Source organism: Sardina pilchardus, chromosome 20 (assembly GCF_963854185.1).
Source record: "Sardina pilchardus chromosome 20, fSarPil1.1, whole genome shotgun sequence".
NCBI lineage: Eukaryota > Metazoa > Chordata > Actinopteri > Clupeiformes > Clupeidae > Sardina > Sardina pilchardus.
Window position 1 is genome coordinate 7044732 of NC_085013.1, and position 21889 is coordinate 7066620.

At 46.0% G+C, this 21889-nt stretch overlaps 1 protein-coding gene across 9 annotated transcripts in view; it reads right to left on the bottom strand.

The window, feature by feature from the left end:
• Positions 1-4032: 4032 nt before the first annotated feature.
• kiaa1109 (KIAA1109 ortholog) overlaps positions 4033-21889 on the bottom strand; it is a 57351-nt gene continuing 39494 nt past the window's right edge. For 4 of the 9 annotated variants that reach the window (XM_062522473.1, XM_062522474.1, XM_062522480.1 and 1 more), the window contains 26 exons: positions 21606-21736; positions 20919-21042; positions 20258-20370; positions 19914-20001; positions 19330-19389; positions 18000-18238; positions 17412-17615; positions 16743-16920; positions 15639-15834; positions 14901-15065; positions 14264-14403; positions 13761-13959; positions 13161-13379; positions 11683-11856; positions 11376-11513; positions 10925-11131; positions 10427-10577; positions 9741-9898; positions 9233-9422; positions 8598-8812; positions 8038-8289; positions 7499-7696; positions 6857-7051; positions 6474-6608; positions 5775-5943; positions 4033-5402 (listed from right to left, as the gene is read on the bottom strand). In XM_062522473.1, the coding sequence (XP_062378457.1) occupies positions 5189-5402; positions 5775-5943; positions 6474-6608; positions 6857-7051; positions 7499-7696; positions 8038-8289; positions 8598-8812; positions 9233-9422; positions 9741-9898; positions 10427-10577; positions 10925-11131; positions 11376-11513; positions 11683-11856; positions 13161-13379; positions 13761-13959; positions 14264-14403; positions 14901-15065; positions 15639-15834; positions 16743-16920; positions 17412-17615; positions 18000-18238; positions 19330-19389; positions 19914-20001; positions 20258-20370; positions 20919-21042; positions 21606-21736 (4452 nt within the window). In that variant the 3' untranslated portion in view covers positions 4033-5188. The remainder of the gene's footprint in view (positions 5403-5774; positions 5944-6473; positions 6609-6856; positions 7052-7498; positions 7697-8037; positions 8290-8597; positions 8813-9232; positions 9423-9740; positions 9899-10426; positions 10578-10924; positions 11132-11375; positions 11514-11682; positions 11857-13160; positions 13380-13760; positions 13960-14263; positions 14404-14900; positions 15066-15638; positions 15835-16742; positions 16921-17411; positions 17616-17999; positions 18239-19329; positions 19390-19913; positions 20002-20257; positions 20371-20918; positions 21043-21605; positions 21737-21889) is intronic. The other 5 variants (XM_062522481.1, XM_062522475.1, XM_062522478.1 and 2 more) reach the window with 4 other exon arrangements.

Genomic DNA, 21889 nt, shown 5'->3' on the forward strand with positions numbered 1-21889 from the left:
CCGGAGCCGCTCAGTCCCAGTCCAGAGCGTGAACAGATACAGGTCCGTTTAATTTGTGCTCCCAGTTTAGTTCGTTGGAGACTTACCAGTACTTGCGTGTACCCAGGCCCACGAACCTTTGTGACAAACGGGGAACGGTACGCTGTCTGGTTTCTTGGGTTTGCCGTTCAACCGACCTCCAGCTCTCAAGCTAGCTACCTGCTGTTAGCTAGTGAGTGTCACCTCACCTCTCCGGACCTGCAGCTTTCCTGGACAAGGAACTCGCACGCTCCGGTGCTGAGCCCACCGGAGCTACCGACTGTCCGGCTTTTCCTTGTTGTAAGGGAAATCAACTGTGCTCCGGTGCTGAGCCCATCGGAGCTACAGCTTCAAGGACCCCTGGTGTTTCTTCCTCCGGTGCTGAGCCCACCGGCGGACCGACCCCGCTGCCGCTGGTGTCTGCAGCTACATTGGTTAGCTCGAGGCAGCTGCTGGGCTTCCGCCTGCGCCCGGACAACGGCCATCGGTTCGTCCGACCGAGTTGGAGTGGAAACTTCGTGAGTACACTTACACTGACCGTACGGGCATTGCAGCGGTTGCTGTCCTGCCTGCAGCTCATAGAGCTGCCACCGTGTATGTGCACCAACGGCAAGCGCTTGGGGGGGTTGATTTTCTATTTGCATATGATTGTTCATGATTGTTTGTATTTGTTATTTGTACTCACATGAGTGTAATATATATGGTAGCTTACTATTTACTCTGTGATTATTTACTCTGTTATTTTCTATGGTTTTATTCTTGTCTTCCACACTGGTAACGTCACTGTTTTAGCTCTAAGCTAAAACGCTAGCCGACCATTGCTGTTAACGTTCGGTTAACATTCCTGCAGCTAGTGAGGGTGAACATTTGTTTCCCCCTCCTCTCTTCCTACTGTTTTAAGCTCTTGCTTGTTAAATAAATAGTATATTGTTATTGCATTATAGTCCTGGGTGTTTTGGTAATTAATTTACACGCAACCACCATTAGGTTTATTTAACACATTTCCCCTTTTATATTTGTTCTATAAGAGTACATTTATACACAAGCTTTCAGGTAAGTGTAGTATTCCTATAGTGGAGGCACCGCGCTATATTTTAATTATTCTATTGTTTAATGCTAGCCTACTGGTAATTTAAGGAGATTTCAGCCAGCTCACCACACCACCGCTGAGAGCTCAGGATCCTGTTTTGCGCCACTGTTAATTTAAACCTGTATGTTTTGCCTGTGCCTTAATAACGCACACCTAGAAAGGGGTTACATATGGACTTGGGACCCCACCCTGAGGACGCACAATACATTTGGTGTACTCTGACCACTAGGGGCGCTATAATTAGCAAAACTTTCTCGTATCAACACCAAACTTGGTACATGGACTTGTGAGCACATCCTGAGGACCTACACTAAATTTGGTGACGTTTGACCACTAGGGGCGCTATAATAAACAACACTTTCATCTATCAAAACCAAACTTGGTAAGTGGACTTAGGAACACATCCCAAGGACACACACACACCAAAAAAAAATTTGAAAATAATTTTGGCTATTTTCTTCACATCCACTCTCTCTCTGTCCCAAACTCCTCTATGGTGGTCGTGGGGGGGGGGGGGGTCCATTTGCACACGCCCACTCTCCCATGTCATGTCTTTTGACCACTAGGGGGGCGCTATAATCACAGGAAGTCAGCTCATTTTTCAGTAACGCTTTCATCTCTCTCTCTCTCTCTCTCTCTCTCCCTCTCTCTCTCTCTCAAGCCCAGACAAAAGCACACAAATACTCCTCTATGGTGGTCACAGGGGGAGGGGCGGAGGGGGGGTTGTCTTTCCAAATTTCCAAAGCTTGGCCCCCACATTGCTGCTCGCAGCTTTAATTATTATTATTGTTATTGTTGATATATTATGATGTAAATATAATAAGGGCTATAATTCTGTTTATTGAACCAATGCCAATCGAATATACAGCCCTCTGGCTGCACCCCCTATACCAGCACCAACTGCTGTTTACCACTTTTGCCAAAAGGTCATTTTTACAATAAGATTCATACTTTGCAGTCACGTGACTACCATGGATACCTGGCGGGCAAGAAACTTTACCAAAAAAAAAGAAAAAAAACATAACCTGGCTTATCCAATTGCAACTATCTGGTATGTTATTTTCACCTCAAAACACCAACTTTAAAACATCATCCTTACTGGAGGTATGGCTGAAATACACAAGTACATAGTATATAGTGCATTGTTAATTAATTAGCCATTTTTGCTGTTTGAAGTTTGGATTTAATTCACTAGTTACTATATTAGTATAGTGTACTTACCGGCATCTGATATTAGCTGAATATTTGAGGGTTCAGGAGGGACATTGAGATTCAGCCATACAAAGATAGCCAACAGACAAATGCAGTTGGACAGAGGGAGAAGTGGGCATGGCAGGTATCCACTTCCACATCAGACACAAGCCCACACTTGTTTGATCGTTGCTTTACCACCGTATCTACCTTGCTGCAGGCTTAACGCAAACACACACACACACACACACACACAGAGAGACTTCATTGTGTTTAAGCATTTTTGAGCGAGATATCGACTGTGGGGTTTCAAACTTACTCGGTATGTTTATAGTTTGAGCATGGCAGGTAAGGGCATCCACTTGCACACACACACACACACACACTTACTTACTCTCACTCTATCTATCTGTCTATATGACCCACATACACATGGACACACACAGGTTTTGTATTGATGATGTTCTGATTCTTAGCACCCTGTTGTATAAGTATAGGTTGTATTGAATTGTTTCGCCAGTGCAATGATATAGAAACAATGAAAAACAAAATGTGAAAATGTTGTGTAATCTAATGGAGGTGCACCAGCTTGAGTACAGAAAGCACCTTAAAAATATTTAATCTTTTAGCAAGCATCAATGAATGGCACAAAAAAATTGGACTGAGAATGATCTATGTGTCAACAAGGTTAAGAGTAACATTAAGCTCCCTAATTTAGGTAATTCCAGTTAAACTGCCAGAACTGTCTCAAGTGTACTCATTTTAGTGTTGAACTGTTTTCAATGGACCTCTACAAAGTCACATACAGTAGATTGAAATTTTCTGAACTGTCCCTGTCTAACAGTTTATGCAAAGCACTGAGCAATGAGCACGTCTGTGAATGCAAATTAATCAGTTTGTATGCAAATGGTATTCTGAAATCGGCACATAGGGCCTATTCACATTAATGCTTTCGCAGCTTATGTCTATTGCACATTTAACATACAAAAACACTAATAGCCTACACCATAACACAGTACACTTTCAAGAGGTTGAAAACATTATGAAGAGCAATCACGCAGTCAATTATTACAGATTTGAAGTCTATGATACACATTCCTGTCGAACTATATTTCAAAAATAAAATAAAAATATTGATGTAGAGTTTAAGAGTTTACACAAAAAATTCTACTGTTCATCAAAGTTCTCTCCTCTTAGAAATACACACACTGAAGTGAAAACTTTCCAGGTCAGTTTGATCTTACCGTTGTAACCAAATTGCTAGAGCTTATCAGGTGCCGTTAGAGCAGTCCTCATAAATATTGTGGTCTGCTGCAGCAGAAGCGTTCACATAAGCTTGATAAGTTACCACAACATAACCCTGGCTTATCCAACCACACAACTATCTGCCACGTTGTTTTCACCTCAAAACACCAACCTTCGCATAGTAAAACTGGCGACGTCCTGGCAAGATTAGTTTACTGGGTTTCGTTGGAGGGGAATGATATTCTTGCTCGCCAGCAGTAGCCTAGTTGTGATGTCACGGGTAAAGTATGAATAGGGAGGGAAAGTGAAAACCAGCACACCCCAAACGGTTGCGTTCCTATCGAAGAGCAGCTCCAATGTTAAGTCCCATAGACCGACTTTTCAAATAAATACAGTGCAGTGCTTTACATTGTGAATTGACATTTATAGCAAACAAAACATCATTTCTAACATTACCGCTTCATAAAAAACCAGTCTGGATTATGTCAAACATGATGGCAATGATTTTATTCTGAAATCGGCACATATTCACATTAATGCTTTCACAGCTTATGTACATTGGTCTATTGCACATTTAACAAACAAAAACACTAATACACCATAAGTGTAACAGGGGTTACACAGTACACTTTTAAGAAGTTAAAAACATTTTGAAGAGCAATCACGCAGTCAATCAGTATCATTACAGATTTGAAGTCTATGATATACACATTCCTGTCAAACTAGTATTATTTCCAAAATAAAATAAGGATTTGGACACGTGGAATGCCTTATAAGAACTAAATCTGGGAGATGTGGTGCAACATGTAGCAATAAAACTGAACGAGGTAACAAGACCTGCGTGGATCTGAGGAGTGCTACAGTACGACCCGTCCGTGCCATGATGTCATTGCCGAAAAGACTTCAGCCGTCAAAGCCGATGACCTCATCTGCAGCCTGACGCATCGATAGAATGTCCTACGCCCACTCCTCAATAAATAAAACGGCTAGAACGTTGAAACAGTCAATTAAAACTAATGTCTGGATGAGTAAGTTATCAAACTGAACATGAAAATTCCTGAAGATCAAACTGAGGCACTGGACACATCATACAACCTGTAGAAGCTCTTGGCTCTCGTCCAGATGGATGTAAGAAGCTGGCGGTATATATTTTTGACAATTATGTTGCGTTGATTGTTGGTTAATGTATAAATACATGTAATCCATGTTAAAGACCCTCTCCTAAGCAGCACATTATCATAGTTTTCTTTTCCCCCCCATTGACCCGAATGTACAAAATAAAAAGTCCTACTGAACCAAACTTTCACTCTGAAGCTGTGCAATGATCACGTGCACCAGTAAACAATAAGTCACACTCGCAGGGTGCAGCAGTAGTAGTAGTGTGTGCGTGGTTTTGTGTGTGTGTGTGTGTGTGTGTGTGTGTGTGAGCCACCTGTGCGGAACAGTGTATACATGTACGTATCTGTATACAACACACACAGTATATAGTGTTCATATTAATGTCCAGTGTTCCAGTGTATGTGTATCAGTCATATGTACAGTAGTCAAAGTATTTCCAGTGTTTTCAGATCTGGGTTTATGTGCCAGAGAGAGAGAGAGACAAAGAGAGACTGTATGCGTCTGTGTTGTATGGGAGTCTTTTCGCTAATGCTCCTCCTTCTCCCTCTTCTTCTCCTTCTCGTCCTGCAGGGCGGTGCCCAGCTTCTTGATGAGGACGGACAGCACCTTGTCCAGCGGGTCCATGACGCCGCGCTGCAGCCACTTGGGGATGGTGGTGCGGGCGTGGTGGAAGCCCAACTTCTGCAGGATGTAGTCCACCCCGACGGGGTCGATCTTACGGCCCGTCCACGAGATCAGTCTGAATGGAGACACACACACAAGCACACATAATAAGAGACATTTAATCAGACATGATGGGACAGCCTAAATCACTTATAGTATATTCATGTGCAAACTGTTGAGAGAGTTGATGTATTGACACCTTTCAACAATTATGACAACATCATAATTGAGCTACAACAATGCATTCTGCTTTGCAAATGCTCCATTTTTGTTATAAATCCACTACACTGATTTGCTTTACAGTGGTCACTGTTGCGTGATTTTACATGTACAATTTTCCAGTTTAATTATATTTATTTGAAAACGTTTAAAAAATGGATGGTATTTCCACAATCCAAAAGTAATTGGTAAGCAGACGATGAGAGTCATGAGAGTTTGGCGTGTGTACCGTAGCGTGGGCTCCAGGTGCCAGGTGTTGCACAGGAACTCTCTCCAGTCCACTGTGGTGTAGTTGATCCCCTCCTCCTTATCCGTGTCACTGTGTCCAGACTTGTCATCCTGAGACACCGTGGGGCTCTTCTGGCCAGGCCGGGACGCCATCCGTGGGGCAAACAAGGCTGGAGGGAGGACACAATGCAGCTCAATTCACTTTCACAGCATCATAATGTAGTTGTACTATAGTGTTCTAGCGTACCGGTACTACAGTCTCAAGGTACTTATGACAGGCCAGCATGAACACGAACCTTGATCCCTTCCCACACACATACAGTACAGTATGCATTCACATTTTTACATCTATTTATTTAGCACGACGGTGGAAGCCAGGAATACAGGTTCAGGCTACTGTATGCTAGCCCATCTCTTTAACCACTACACTACCACCACCTCAATTCTCAAATTGAATCCTCAAATAAAACAAATATTTCAGTAGCATCATAATGTTATTGTACTACAGTGTACTACTGTACTTTCAAGTGTCTCAAGGTGCTTAACAGAGGCCAGTTTGATCCCTTCCCACAAACATAAACATTTACATCTATGAAACTACAGTATGCCGTTGAGATGTGTATGGTCTGTGATGCAGAACAGGTCAAGTGACGGCTGGTTGAGGGTAATAGTGGTTAGTCCGATAAGTTCAGGCCCTGACCTTTCTCCTTCTCCTTCAGGTAGGCCGACACCAGGTCGTGGAGGAACATGATGAGCTCCGCGTCCATGGTCACGCAGATGTGGTCGGTGAACTCCGTGACCACGCTGCACTCCACCTTTGGCTTGCTGCTGGCATCTACAATGACCGAGGGTTGGCACAACATTACAATTAAAGACATGGAGCGGCACAGAGTAAATGTCAATAAATTCTCCAGGGAGGAATTTCGGTCTTTGAGTTAGAGTTCTTCTATTTAATTAATCTGATGCTGCAGGAATACAATATTATGTTATATATTATGTGATGTATTTTTTGTGAATGACTTTCAGCTACATTTCTCAATATTTAACGATGGAATTAAAAAAAGATCCCTGGCTGCATTTTACCGGTCAGTGATGGTTCCTCTGGGTCCTGCTCGTGGATCGACTTGAAGTCCAGCTGCATTCTGGGAAGGGCGAAGATGGTCTCGGTCTCGTGGTTGTAGCTGGAGGAGCCTCTGAAGCTGCTCAGCAGGCTGGAGCTCTTGGCCACCGATCCGCTCTCGGAGTTGTTAGCGTCCACATTTCGTAACAGGTTCAGCTCTGTATGTCAGAGAGAGAGCGGAGGAGAGTGAATGAGATCAAGATAAAGTAGAGGCTTAGTTTACGGTTATGGCTGTGGTATGTAGCAGACACTTTTATACAAAGCAATTTAAAACACTTAAAGCACAAAGTGCACTCAATGCGCAAAGTTTCTCATTCATGAAATAAAGTTATTAAGTGCCATTGAGCTGACCCATCATGATTGTGCTTAGGATCTTGTTAATGGTATTACATTAGCAAATCAATTTATTCTCTTAATTAAATTAGCTTTAGCTAGACTTAATACCTTACACTTTGCCTGCCATTCAAATTAGTGCTCCAAGTTTGTAAATCCCTCGACTTAGTTTTATCTTGAATGTATAAGGAGAGTGCATTTGTTGTACTTTAATATGTGTGCACAGTATGTGTGTATGTTATGTATGTAGATAGGAGCATGTGATGTCTCACCTTCGTTTCTCATGGCAGTGACGTAGTTAAACCACTCTTTGACCGTAGCGACACCATGTGGAGGGTTCTCATGCCGCCGCCGTGTTATCTTAGTGATGGTTGCCATGGGACTCTCGAGAGCCCCGCAAGGCTTGGTTACCATGGTGTTGTGACCCAAGTGGAAGTCCAGAGTTTGAACGACGTAGGTTGAGTCAGACCCTAGATAAAAGGAAGAGACATTTGGACATCATTAAAGTGAATCAAAGCGCAGAAGATATTATTAGATGACCAGCAGTCTTACAAAAAAGCGAAAATGTCAACTATGTATGTGTGGTGGTTTCAGGTAGGGCCCTAAGAAAGTCTGAATGGCTTTAGCTGAGAATAAAGGGAGTTTGGGATGGATCTGTGTGGGAAAAGATACCAGGCATAGCCATATCCTTAATTTATTCGCCATCAGACTAAGGCATCAGTGACTGGGAAAAACTAGAACCCCCAAAAGAGATACACGTCTGAGTCTGACTACTGAATTATGGGCCATGGCATGAAGCAGGTTCTCCTACCGTCCTCCGAGACCTTCTGGGCCTCTGTCCAGAAGGCGATGTTGGGCTCCTCCAGGTGGAACAGCACCCAGGACTTGGAGCGGAAGTTGGGCCCGTGGAAGCAGGCCAGCGTCATGTGGTTGCCGTGGAGACTCATGGAGCCGCCCAGCTGCACGGCGTCCTCGGGGAGGGGCATCTGGAAGAGGGAGATGTGGCAGCCGGCGATGACCTTCAGCACGCCGGGCCAGTGCCTGTGATGGGCCGCGTCCAGATCTGAGGGGAGGGAAGGGGAGAATTTAGGTGATTTAGAATTCAGCTACCTCCATCCTCACCAAATTCTGGCTATACATTGCCACGAGGAAACATACAAGTAATCAAAGTAAGTCAAAGTGAGAAGCAGTACATAGAGAATACTGTACTGTACATGTACTGTATACCCTACTTGTTAAAACATCTCCTGCTAGCAGTTTACTGATAGCATATCAAACCTGTATCATGATATGCTATGATAATGGTCTCGTGTCTCATCTTTAACACTATATACACACACATCACACACACACACACACACACAGACTTACATTCGGTGGCCCCCTTGTCGACACTGATGACGGGGGTTTTGGGGGGTACGTAGGGCACGGGCCCCCAGGTGGAGAGCGCGCGCTTGCTCGTGTCAAACTGCTGCGTGAAGAACTCCTGCAGCTTCATGCCGATCTTGATCAGGTCGGGGGTGGTGGAGCGCGAGATGATCACCTGGAAGATGTCCCACTGTAGGTCGCCATGGACGAAGATCTCACTGCTCAGACACACACACACACACACACACACACACACACACACAAGGAGTTTTGATTAAATTTTTACGGTGCAGTAAAGTTTGATGATCACTGATGGGAAGTTCTTGGCTGTTTATGGGTAGTTCTGTGACTTTAATATGCTGTAAAAAGCACAGTCAAAAGGAAGGAGACAAATGCAGCATTATGAGTCACTACTCAGAGCCAAATTACTGCTCCCGCTGTCTTCAAACTAAGTGACTCATGAAGAAGCCCCTCATTAGTCTGCTCACACTGTGCCCTGCTGATTTGCTAACAATCCAACGTGCACCAAGAGCAACACCACTTTTCCAAGAGACGAAAGATCAGAGTATCCCTGGTGCAACGGCAAACTGTCTGCCTGCCCGCACTAATTACGAGTTGTTTCCACGGCAACTCGTTACCTCTTCTCTGATAGGCTGGCCTCTGAGGGGCAGAGGTTGACCTTCCACTCGTCCTGCAGCTTCAGGTCGGCGTTGCTGAAGATGCCCATGAGGATGCTGGAGCCCATGTAGTCCAGGCGCGCCTCCGTGGAGCCCATGGTGATCTGGATCTTGTGGCTCGGCTGCTGGTTGGGGTGCTCCGAGATGTGGGCTGCAAGCAAACCATCGCCACGGTGAGCAGATAAAACAGGAAGAAGAAGAAGAAAGAAAAGGCCATGTATTTTTAGAGAAACAACAACAACAACAACAACAACAACAACAAAAAAACATAACAAAAAATCGACAGACCGAAACTTTATAATTCTAACTTGGGTCAACTTATTTCAAAGCAGTACCACTACTCCCAGGTAGGCCGAGATCTTTTGCCTTGTGCACCATAATGTGATGGGGAACATTTAGAAAAGAGAAAATTCGCTCCAATAGGACTAAAAGTACTTGGGTTTACTTATAAAGATAAACATTTACTTACAGACCATCTCCAGGGTGTTGACGTCTATGTTCCCACCCACCACTCCGCCCTTGGAGTCCAGTTTGGAGCGGCCGAGTCCCACGGACATGCTGATCTCCCGGTCCCGGTTGCTGCCCACTGACAGACGGCCCTGGCTCTTCAGACCGCTCGTCGTCCAGCTAAAACACACAGGCAACACACATTAACCACACTGCAAGCCCTTGAGACCGCAACTATTACTCCACGTTGTTGGTGTTGGTCATTTCAAACTGCCACAGGGGTGCACAGGTTACGCATAATGAATTCTGCTTGCAAACTCTGAGTGTCTGTTGTTTTTTTAAAGATTATTTTTTGGGCTTTTTATGCCTTTATTTGGACAGGACAGTAGAGAGAACGACAGGAAGTGAGTGGGAGAGAGAGTCGGGGTGGGATCTGGAAAGGACCACGGGGCGGGAATCGAACCCGGGTCGCCAGCGTACAGTGCAGGTGCCCCAGCCAGTTGCGCCACTGCCGGGGCCCTGAGTGTCTGTTGTGTGTTGATCAAACAAAGAGTGGTAATGTGTAGCGCGTACATGTAAACAACCAAGGAGTCCATTAAATTATTACGCATATTAAAGTTTACTTAGTTAATTTTCCTTTTTTTTCTGTCGTGAAATTCTCTGATGGGAAATCAAGGAGGCTGCACTGCTTGCCCGCTGCCCACTCACGTGTTGTTGCCCATGACGTTGCTCATGTTCATCTGGACGTTGAGCTGTTTCAGGTTGATGGCGAACACCACCAGCGTCTCCCAGGGAGAGCCCTGCTGCCCTGCAGCCTTAGCGTTCCGGAACGAGGGGGTGGACGTTTTACTCACAGAGTCTAGAAGAAAGATAAGAAAGACAATTCTATTATATGGAGAGTGTGTGTGTGTGTGTGTGTGTGTGTGTGTGATGTGAGGGGAAGTGGTAACTGGGAAAGAGTAATGAGTTACAGGAGAGATCTGCCCATTTTTCACACAGATCTCCGTTTCTACAGGTCACTCAAGGTTTCACACTGTCGGTACGAAAAGAACCAAAAACAAACGGTTTTATCTCCCACTGTCGCCGCCTGAAAAATCGCCAGATTTCTCCTTAAACTGTATTGTACCATCTGTATCTGTTCTGGTATGATAAATGTGTGTGTGTGTGTGTGTGTGCGTGTGTGCGTGTGTGTGTGTGTGTGTGTACCTCTGCGTGGTGCTGAGGAGTCAGAAACGCTGCGCGTGCGGCCCGTGGCGGGGGACTTGAGGTGTGTGTGTGAGGGCGTGGAGTCGTTGAACACGTTGGTGTGTGTGTTCTGGCCGTCCCATGTCCTCCAGTAGGCCTTCCTGCTGGACTCAGGGGACAGGTGCTGGGCCATGCTCTCCACCGAGTCAGGGGTGGCTGGACCCGAGGCTGCTTAAACACACACGTGGACGCGCGCACACACACACACGCACACACGCACACACGCACACACGCACACACGCACACACGCACACACACACACACACACACATGCACACACATGCACACACATGCACACACTTCATGTTACAACAGTACAGCAGTTTGGGGAAGCACCAGGAAGTGGTTGTGGTGGAAAAAGAGAGTGTAAACGTTTTTGTGAGAGACAATTCCACTGGGTTTTCAAACTTACGCGGTACGTTGATAGTTTGATCTCCTAAAAACAATCGTCGAGCGATGCTTCGGCGGTACCAGGCTCTCGGAAAGGCAAGGATCTCACTCAGACGCCGCATGTCATACTTAAATGATGCAGAGCCGATGTCACACACCGCTGGAAACACAAACATACACACACATAAACACACACACACAATGGCTATTTTGACATCACTTCAGATTCGTGCTCAAGAGTGTGTTGAACTAGTACTAGTTGAACGGTCAGTAAATGTCACACTGTTTTTGATCTAGGACACCTTGGAGCTTATTTTCTGGCGGCTTACCTGAGATGTTGATGAGGGTGGTGTCCAATTTGCCACCTTTGCTGTTGATGAAAGTTTCAAAGGCGGGAGATCCTGCACGCCTCATTCGTGATAGGCTGACCTTCACAAATTCCAGATTGATTGACAGGGAATCCTTCCTCCCAGTCACTGAGGAGGCCTCTTCGTCAACTGCCCCTATAGTATGAATCCCACATGTTACAACACACGATGACTATGGCTTAGTTCACACTGGCAGTCGAAATCCGATTTTTTGCTTATCTGGATTGTATCTAGCTTGAATTTTGGGTAGTCTGAACGGCACAAAATCGCATGAAATGCGATTTTTCCAATGCTGATTCGCACCACATACGGAGGTGGTTTCAATATCACTTACTATCGAATATGACTCAATCTGAACAGTCGAACCACTTGAATAGGATTTCAACGTACCCCTTTTGTCATTTGCACTGCGACAAACAATTGCAACGTAATTCTGAGTGACGGAAGTGATTGATTGATTCAGCGCGTGCGCCAGGGCTACCAGCAAAACAAAAACTAACGTCAGACTCAAGTCATCATTTTATGGTGAAACATAGAAAACTGTAACGTTAAAGGGCCGTTCACACCAAGAACGATAACGATAACTATAAATAAATATCGCTCTCGTTAATATGAATGACAACGTTCACACATAAACTATAACGGTAACGACATGAAGAACGATATCGTTGCTGATCACTTTCAGAGCGATTTTGAGAACGATAAAAAGCTAACAGCCAATCAGAACCCATAATATTCTAGCCATCACATTCATTAACATGAGGAGAGACTTTTCTTATCGTTGGCCAGTGTGGACGCTTTTATCGTTATGGTTATAGTTATCGTTATCGTTATCGTTCTTGGTGTGAATGCTCCTTAAGGGTGACGAGGTATTTGCGCCGAGGCTACGCATAATACGTTGGAAAATATAAAAAATAAATCCATTTTCATCCATGACGACTTGGTTGTGTACAACTCTACCTAATGAATCCAGGTGTGTGCAATTAATATCGGATCTGAGCATTGCACGCCAAGATCGGATGTGATCGGATGTGATCACTTGCAATATGCAATGAGAACAGTCAGTCAGATAGATCAGGTTCTGATCGGATATGCAAGACATCCGATTTCGACTGCCAGTGTGAACTAAGCCTAATAGTATAATAAAGTGACATACGCAAATATGCTCCAATTTACACAGGCAGTATATAACAAACGTGTACTTATTCAGATAGCCCTTGGCGATAACTATGCCAAACTCAAAGACATTGTTCTTTTTTTATTGCAAGCATTTTGTTGCTGCTGAACCATCATAAGAAAAGCATAGGTTATGAAATGATCTTAGAGTAATATCTGCCGATCTAATATCTAACCAACCAGCACAGCCTTTGAGGAGTTTGGTGATAAAACTATGATGAGCTTAAGTCCAGTGAGACAGACGAGATCAGTGGGCATCTTACCCAGCGGACTGGGCCCTGGGGGCATCCCTGTGACGGCGGACTTCTGCTTCCCGGCTCCGTAAGGGTGGAACACGTAGAGGGAGAAGTCAGACATGCACGCCGTGAAACTGAGCCCCGAGGAGTTGGTGGGCGGACCCGTGAGATCTGATTGGCTGCTGCTGTGTCGGCTCCGCCCCAGGGGACTACCCAGGGATGGTGACGCGCCAGGCGGTGGTGGTGCTGGAGACGAGAGGAAACCATGAGTGCGCTGCACACTCCAAAATACACCCTGCTGTCTTACTCTACCACATTTACATGTCAAGTCTACAGCTTGACGTTTGGGCATATTTCCTGACTACATTCTCGGCCTTTTGAAATGGAGGAGCTCCATCCCAAAAAAGCGAACTGCATGCATTATGTTTTTTAATATACGTGTTCATATTTAGAGATTAAACAACTACTACAAACAACATAAAGTTATACAGCTGAGGTCTGTCTCAGTCATTACTGAAGGTTAGTGTTGTGGTTAGGTGGTCAGGCAGAGGATGAAGCTGCGTTCTCTCTACAGTATGTCCTCCTAAGCTCCTGCTATTGTTCAGTGGAGGGACTGGGTTACAGTACCTTTGCCCCCTGGCACCCTGTTGGCGTTGTGGACAGACGGGGGCGTGGAGGAGGGCGTGTGCTGGGGCTCGCTGGGGTGAGCGGTGCTGGGCGGCTCCAGCTCGCCGCGGTTGGACGAGAACACCAGGTCCAGAGACGGAAGCTTCAGCATGCACTCCACTCGAGACATGGGCAGACAGCTGAACCTGATTTGTGAGGGCTGGGGTCGACATGGGAAAACACACACACACACACACGCACACACACACACACACACACACACACGCACACACACGCACACACACACACACACACACACACACACACACACACACACACACACACACACACACACAGATAAAAAAAACAAATATCTTCGTTAGTCATAGCTCATAGCTACAAATTACATTAGTGCTTCATCTGAATCGAATTTCGCCTTCAAAAATGTTTCCTTGAGAGATTCACATCTTATGTTAGTGAGAGGTTAGGGACCATAGTGAAATGACTCCTGGGAGATGTAGTACCTGCACTCTGACGTAAACGACCACATCCACTGGGAAGGAGGAGTACGGGGAGGTGGCAGAGGAGACCAGAGACACCTGGGACTCCTCCAGAGGATCCACCGAGTCAAACTGGCCCACGTCTTCTTCTGGAGCACTCACAGCTGCTTACACACACACACACACACACACACACACACACACACACACACACACACACACACACACACACACACACACACACACACACACACACACACACACACACACACACACACACACACACACACACACACACACACACACACACACACACACACACACACACACACACACACAGCTCAGTGCAACGGTACAGGCGTAAGTGATTCTATACTATGTGTTTAGGTCAGGGACAAGGTGATCCTTAACATCCCCATGGGGCAAAACACAGACACTGTGACAACTGACAACACATTTCAATCCACATGCAAATAACATACACAGTGTATACAATATGCACATAAAATAAATGACAAAATGTTACCAGGTTACAGGGCTAACAGCAGCTTGGAAAAATGAGTTTCTGTTTGGTCCTGCATCTTGGCAGAATGTAATGGCAACCACAGCAGTGATGGCAGTGACCGAAACTCACCAAAACAGTGTGTGTCAATGACGTTACCTGTGCAGTTCCTGTCAACGGGAGTGATGGGGATGGTTTCTAGAGCTTTCTCCAGGAAGTCTAGCAGACAGGGGCTGATGACCATTTCCTCCGGGAGGGTCTGCAGGGCCACCCATGCATATAGCTTCGCCGCCTTCACCCCACTGGCTTTGCCTTTAGTGTTGCCTACCACGACGACACACAAACATTCTATCTTAATACACACAAAACAAACACCTACTGTACACCAACAAGCACCAAGCATCACATCACAGAAAACAGCAATGTGTGCACATTTTACATGCAGCAGGTTAGTAAAGGCTGTTAGGAAGTAGAAAGAAAAAGAGGGGTGAGCTGTTTGGAATCCGGCACACAGTGTTGGCTTCTTCGTTTCCACTTTTGTGCAAGAGCATGCACCCGTGTGTATGGCAGCCATCTAGCCATGCATGAATGCAGACATATCAAATGTGTGTGTTTATGTGTGTGTGCTTCAATGCATGCAAGCTCATTTTGAGAGTCTAGCATTTAAGTAAGTGAGTGTGTGTGTGTGTGTGTGTGTGAATGCACACCCATGTGTATGCATGCATGCTCTATATGTGTGCATGCATCTACTACTGTATGTGTGTGTGTGTGTGTGTGTGTGTGTGTGCATCTGTCTGTCTGTCTGTGTGTACACTCCCATGTGTATGCATACGCGTTCCATGCGTGCGCATGCATCTGATGTGTGTGTGTACAGTATGTGTGTGTGTGTGTGGGTACCTGAGGGTAGAGGAGGGGGAGGGGGAGGGTGGAGAGTGTTAGTCCTGCCAGGGGCAGCGGAGGGGGGGCCGGGGGGTTCTCTAGGCAGCTCTCTCATACCAAACAGCTTGGACTCTTTGGAGAGGGTCCGGGGCAGCGAGGATCCACGAGAGGCGTTGGGCGACTCCGTCTTCAGCGTCTTGGAGTTATAGTGGAGCTGTGGTGAATAGATGTCTGAATAAATATTGGCAATACCATAGTGTGTGTGTGTGTATACTGAATATAATATATAGAGAGAGATAGATATAGGTAGATAGATACATAGATACATAGACAGATAGAGAGAGAGAGAGAGAGAGAGAGAGAGAGAATAGCATAGTATAGTATGAGTTGTGCATAGGTAAACAAATTTGTGCTACGCTGTTGTTCACTATTAGTCTGTCTCAAACCGACTACTTCCGTGAGTACACTTTCGTGCAGCACCCTATGTGCCCTGTGTGCTTACTGGCATAGTGTGCACATTTTAACAGAATAGTGTCGTCTCATATCAAACGCTAACCTCCGTGCACTTCACGGAAATGACGATCGTAACGTTTAAATATGTTTTTATTGGTGTCCTCAATTCCACCGTGACATGGTTGTACTGTGTCAAAACATGAACAGTTTATGTTGTAACTTGCTTGTACCTCTGTAAAGTGTGTTTTCCACCGCTGCTGCTTCAGATTTCTCTACCGCGATTTCTACGAGTTTGAAAATACTCCCTCCCCTTCCGTTAGTTAGCCAACATGGCGTCCGTTGAGGGCGAGAAGTGTCCAGCGTTCCACACTCAACTTTTTGACCGTTATGAGTGCATCATCCGGGGACTTGCAGTGCCCTTCGTATCGTTCGAAATTTCAGTGTGAACGCCCTCACGCACTCAAATTAAGTATTTTAAGTGCAGAAGTGCGCGGTTTGAGACACAGTGTATTTGTCCTACGCCGTTGTTCACTTTCTTATACACTTACCTTACCTGTGTGTGTGTATGTATGTATGTATGTATGTGTGTGTGTGTGTGTGTGTGTGTGTGTGCACATATGCAGATCCACATGACTATCTACAGTACGTTTGTGTGTGTGTGGAGCCAACCTTGACGTCGACGCCGGGGATGTAGAAGACGGTGGTCTCCATGTCGGAGGACTTGCTCTGCAGCGAGGAGGGCATGCGCTTGTTCAGCAGCTGGGACGTGGAGGTGAAGCTGGGCTGCAGCTTGCGCCGCTTAGGGGGGGACTCCTGGTCCAGAGAGCGCGAGCTGCGCTCACAACTCCTGCGCCCCATACACACACACACACAGACACAGACACAGACACACAGACACACAGACACACAGACACACAGACACACAGACACACACAGACACAGACACAGACACAGACACAGACACAGACACAGACACAGACACAGACACAGACACACACACACACACACACACACACACACACACACACACACACACACACACACACACACACACACACCACATTAGATGACACAATTAGATATTATTATGATCCAAGAAGCCCATCCATACAGACATCTTACAGTATCTTGTATTACCGGCTCTCTACATCTCTCTCTCTGTCTTTTCCTCTTTCTGTTGCATGTGCACAAACACACACACACACACACACACACACACACACTTGAAGTTTGTCCTACATTGTTAAACAGACATTCCTGTATACAAGTGTTAAGGACAGGACAGGGTTGAAGCGGCCGAACGTCACGTCAGACGCAGGGGCCGAGCAGGGGACTGACCTTCGCAGGGCGATCTCGTCGTGCTCCGGCTGCTGGGTGGTGGGGTGCAGCACGCACTTGCCGCTGTCGATCTCCACGCGCACGTCCAGCTCGAAGTCGATGTTGCGCTCGGTGGCCGGCGCCGTGATGCCGCGCTGGGGCGTGGAGGAGGGCGTGGCCGCGCCGAACAGAGCGGCGAAGCCAGACGCCTTCCTGTGGGATGTACTGAAACGTGCACACACACACACACACACACACAATTAACAAAGTGTGGATGTGTTTGAGCAGCAGAGGTCATGCTCCTTTGGCTGCACGAGCATCTTGCTCAAAATGAATAGTTGAGACATGGACTAGTCCTTGGTCAATACCTGCACTAACTTCCTACTGCTGAAACATTGCTACATTTTTTATCCAAAGTGACTTATGTCAGTTATATCATAAGGGCCATTCTCTCCAGGGCAATTCGGGGTTAAGTGCCTTGCTCAGGACACAATGGTGGAAGTCAGGAATTGAACCCACAACTTTTCAGGCTACGGCGTGCTATCCCAACTCCTTAGTCACAACACTGCCACCATTTGTTTTCTTGTGTAAAAGGTGTGTTCCAGTTACCTGGGTCGTGAGTAGTAGCTTATGGGCCTCTCACGGATGAACTCCTGCTCCTCCTTGTCGGAGTCCTCTGAGGAAGAGGAGGAGAGGTCGTCGCGGCGACTGTCGTCGTGCTGGAAGGGAAGGCTGGGTGAGAAGGCGGCGGGCGTGCCTGGAGCACTGAACACTGAGCATGATGGGAAAGGATGGGGCGAGTCGTCGATGGCAGCGGACAACAGGTCCACCTCTGTCTCCTCCGGGAACTTCAACAACCACAGCGACAGGCAGTCAGAGATCTCTCTTTCGTCTAGCAACACTGCTGCCTATTCTACCTCTCGTTCTACACCTCTACCTCTTCATCCATCCTTCATCGTCCCAATCTGGGCATCACTCTTACTGGTTAGCCCTCAGGGCTCACACAGCCTGCTCATAGGCACAGCTGCACTCTTGCCTTGTAACAGGTTATCTACATATATTAGGATAACTAACATATAACTATAATATACATATTAGTGGAGTCTGAAATAAATATGCTATTGGATTAGATTGGTACAGTCCAATATTTGTTTGTGGTTGGTGAGGTCAGATTATAATAGGGTTAAGTGAATAGACTGGATTGGAAAGTCCGATTTAAAATAGCAAAGGTTAATCAACTAGTGATGCCTGATTTAAGAGGATAATCGTTGAGCAGCAGGTGATGCCTGGTTGTGTGTCTATTCTGCTGAGAGTGCATCTCTGGTGTGTGTGGTTAATCATCATCTGAACCTAAGCCCTTCACCCCAATCAGGTTTCCCTCTAAGGGCCTCATGCAATAAACCCTACCAGCCAGCGGAGGAGAGAGGGATGGAGAAACCACGAGTGAAAGAATGCGGAGATGAAGACATGAAGGTTAGGATGAAGATGAAGGTATGGAAATGGACATTACACCAGAAGAAGAAGAAAAAAAAGACATGACCCCTTTGCCAGAGTGTGTGTTGTGCGTTTAACTGCGTGCCTGATTGTGTGTGTAGAAGAAAAAGGAAGCACCTGTAAGGAAGAGTGTGTGTGTGTGTGTGTTTGGAAAGTGGCGTGTGAGTGTGTGCGACTGCCCAGTGAGAGTTTAGACTGGACAGGTGTGAAGAGAGGCAAGTGGGAGGGACACTGCTGGTGGGGAGACGCAGGAAGCACAGAGAGGGAGATACAGTCGTATCAGCACAGGGTCAGAGACACGGCGACCGCCCCTCCGTCCGAGCAGACAAGAAAGAACTAGGACCCAGCAGGTGAGACCGGACAGGCGGCTTCCCAAAAAGCGTAACAGACGGGGAGCGGAGCGGAGCGAGCGGGTCAGATTGAGTTTGTGGGATCAGGTTTGTACCTTGAAGATTAAGTCAGCTTGACTCTGAGGAATTGGGGTGTCCAAAGCTACACCTCCCATCTTGAACACAAAAGCAGTCAGAGCTCATCCATAAATGAACAGAGAGTGGAGAAGGTGTGACTTGTGTGTGTGTACGTGTGTGTGTGTGTGTGTGTGTGTGTGTGTGTGTGTGTGTGTGTGTGTGTGTGTGTGTGTGTGTGTGTGTGCGTGCTTGTGAACATAACAGTATGTGTTTAGGAGGGGTAGTCAATAATAATAATAAAAAAAACAGTTAATGAAAGCTCCACCAAAACACACAGAAAATAAAGCACAGCACAGTACAGATAACTGGAGCAAATGAGAATGCACACATTTCAAAACAGGACTATGGCACGTGGATCACACTCAGTATTACATGAAATGAATGAACAGAAATACATAAAGCATTCTGGAGACATGAACGAACATAAAGCATTCTGAAGACAGATGAAACACATCGACATAACACACAAGTATGCATACAGCAAATAGAGTAAAAACACACTTACTCCCACGCACACACGCTCACACACTCACACACACACACGCTCACGCAAACCAAATACCGTGTCAATATTAAATGTAACGCGTGGCCCAGGCGACGCTGCATCGACTCGAATATCAGGCAAGTCATCCATTTCTCCCAGTCTGGAGCTGCAACAACAGATACCATACATCATACACCCATCATCATCTTTTACGGTGTCAAGGGGACCATATTGCACCGCACACGCCTAACGTGCTTTGGTGAGTAATATGATAGAAATAGTAGTCTGCCCTCTCTCTCTTTCATTTCACTCCCCTGTGTGTGTGATGCATCTAGTGACTAAATGTTTTTTCCTATAGTTTGTATTTTCTCTGTGAGAGAATGTACGTGTGTGTGTGTGTGTGTGTGTGTGTGTGTGTTCACCTCTGTCTCTCCATCCTCTTCAAAGCGGGCCGCTGGCCTGCTGCGGAGATGCTCTTGGACCTGTTGTAGCTGGGTTTGTAGCCCAGGCCCCACTTATCCTTCAGGGACGCAGCCTGAATATGGACACCGGCACAAATAGCACAATGTCAGCTGAGCAGACTACACATGAATGAGGGCACTAGTGTGTGCTGTGTAGAACACCAGGCCCTCTACATAACACTCAACTGAAGTTACAATTTTATTTTAAGCACAAATTTCCATTTTAAATTGATAGTGAATAAATAGTGAATCTCATTTTAAGAACTGACACAGTATCTATGCCCCCTGGACCCTGGTGTCAATATGCAATGCCTTTTAGCACCATAACGGTACCCGGTCAAAAAGTCAAAAAACGACTAAAAAGGTCATGATCCTACCTGATCAACAACGTTATACAGAGCAATATCAAGCATTTCTAACATGCACAGACAGTGTCAGAGATGTCATTCTCCATTTTATAAATCGGAGAATGAGTTTGAAGACATTGTTTTAAGGAAAAAAAACAAACACATTGTGTAGCTTTCAACACACGTATGGCAAGAGGAAGAAGAGCAGCGCAGCGGCTACGCAGGGCTACAGGTAAAGGTGTGATGGTGCAGCTCTTGTGAAGTAGGCCACCCACCCTCATGCTGGAGCGCCTCAGCTTCTTGCGTACGTCCCGACGGATGTCGTTGACCGCCACCGACTCCAGTTGCTGGTACCTCTGGATCTCCTGGTTTATGGTTCCCTCACTTGCCCCCAGTTTCCTTTCACACACACACAGACACACAGCTAGCATCACTGACTGACAGTAGAGGAGCCCAGTATAGTTTAAGGACGTACTGTAACAGGGTTACAGTTAACAGTCTATGCAATCATTAGGGATTGGAATCGTTCCGTTTTACTGATAACAAAATCAATATTGCTTAACGATACCGGTTCTTATTGATAATCTTTTTAATACTTTACACCATGGCAAAGAATGGAAATTAAAGAATGAAGTACAGTACAGGACAAAAAGGGTGTCGCGCCAATAACTCAACTCCAGACCTACTGACTCCATCGACACAAATCAAATCATCCGCCCTCAACACAAACAGCCTGATAGAGCATACGCCATATGTCAACATTAATGTTAACATTAGGTACATAAATACCGTTAGTAGCACCATTTGTCTGAGAGCTTATAACAATACCATGGTATCTACAAGGCATGGACCAATATCAGTTTAGTATCGGTTATCGATACCCATCCCTACTAATCATGGTAATCATGGGGTCATGTTGGGGAAGGCTGAAGGTGCGGAGAGATTGGGGATCTTTAGCTTACTTGAGGTCATCGATGACCTTGGCTTGTTCGTTGAGCTCCCTGATGTCCACCAGCCTCTTTGTGAACTTCCTCCCTCGAGGGTCCATGATCTGATTACCCATAATCACCTGCCTTCTTGGGTCAATGGGCTCCTGTTGAACAGTCGACAGGAGAATAGACATTACACAAGTGAATAGAGGAATGCCAAACTCAAGACACCATGTTAGTCGAATACCCAAGAGGCACACTGATCAAGATACACCACTCTGAAAAAGTACGAAGAGAGGGATTGATTAAAATATTCC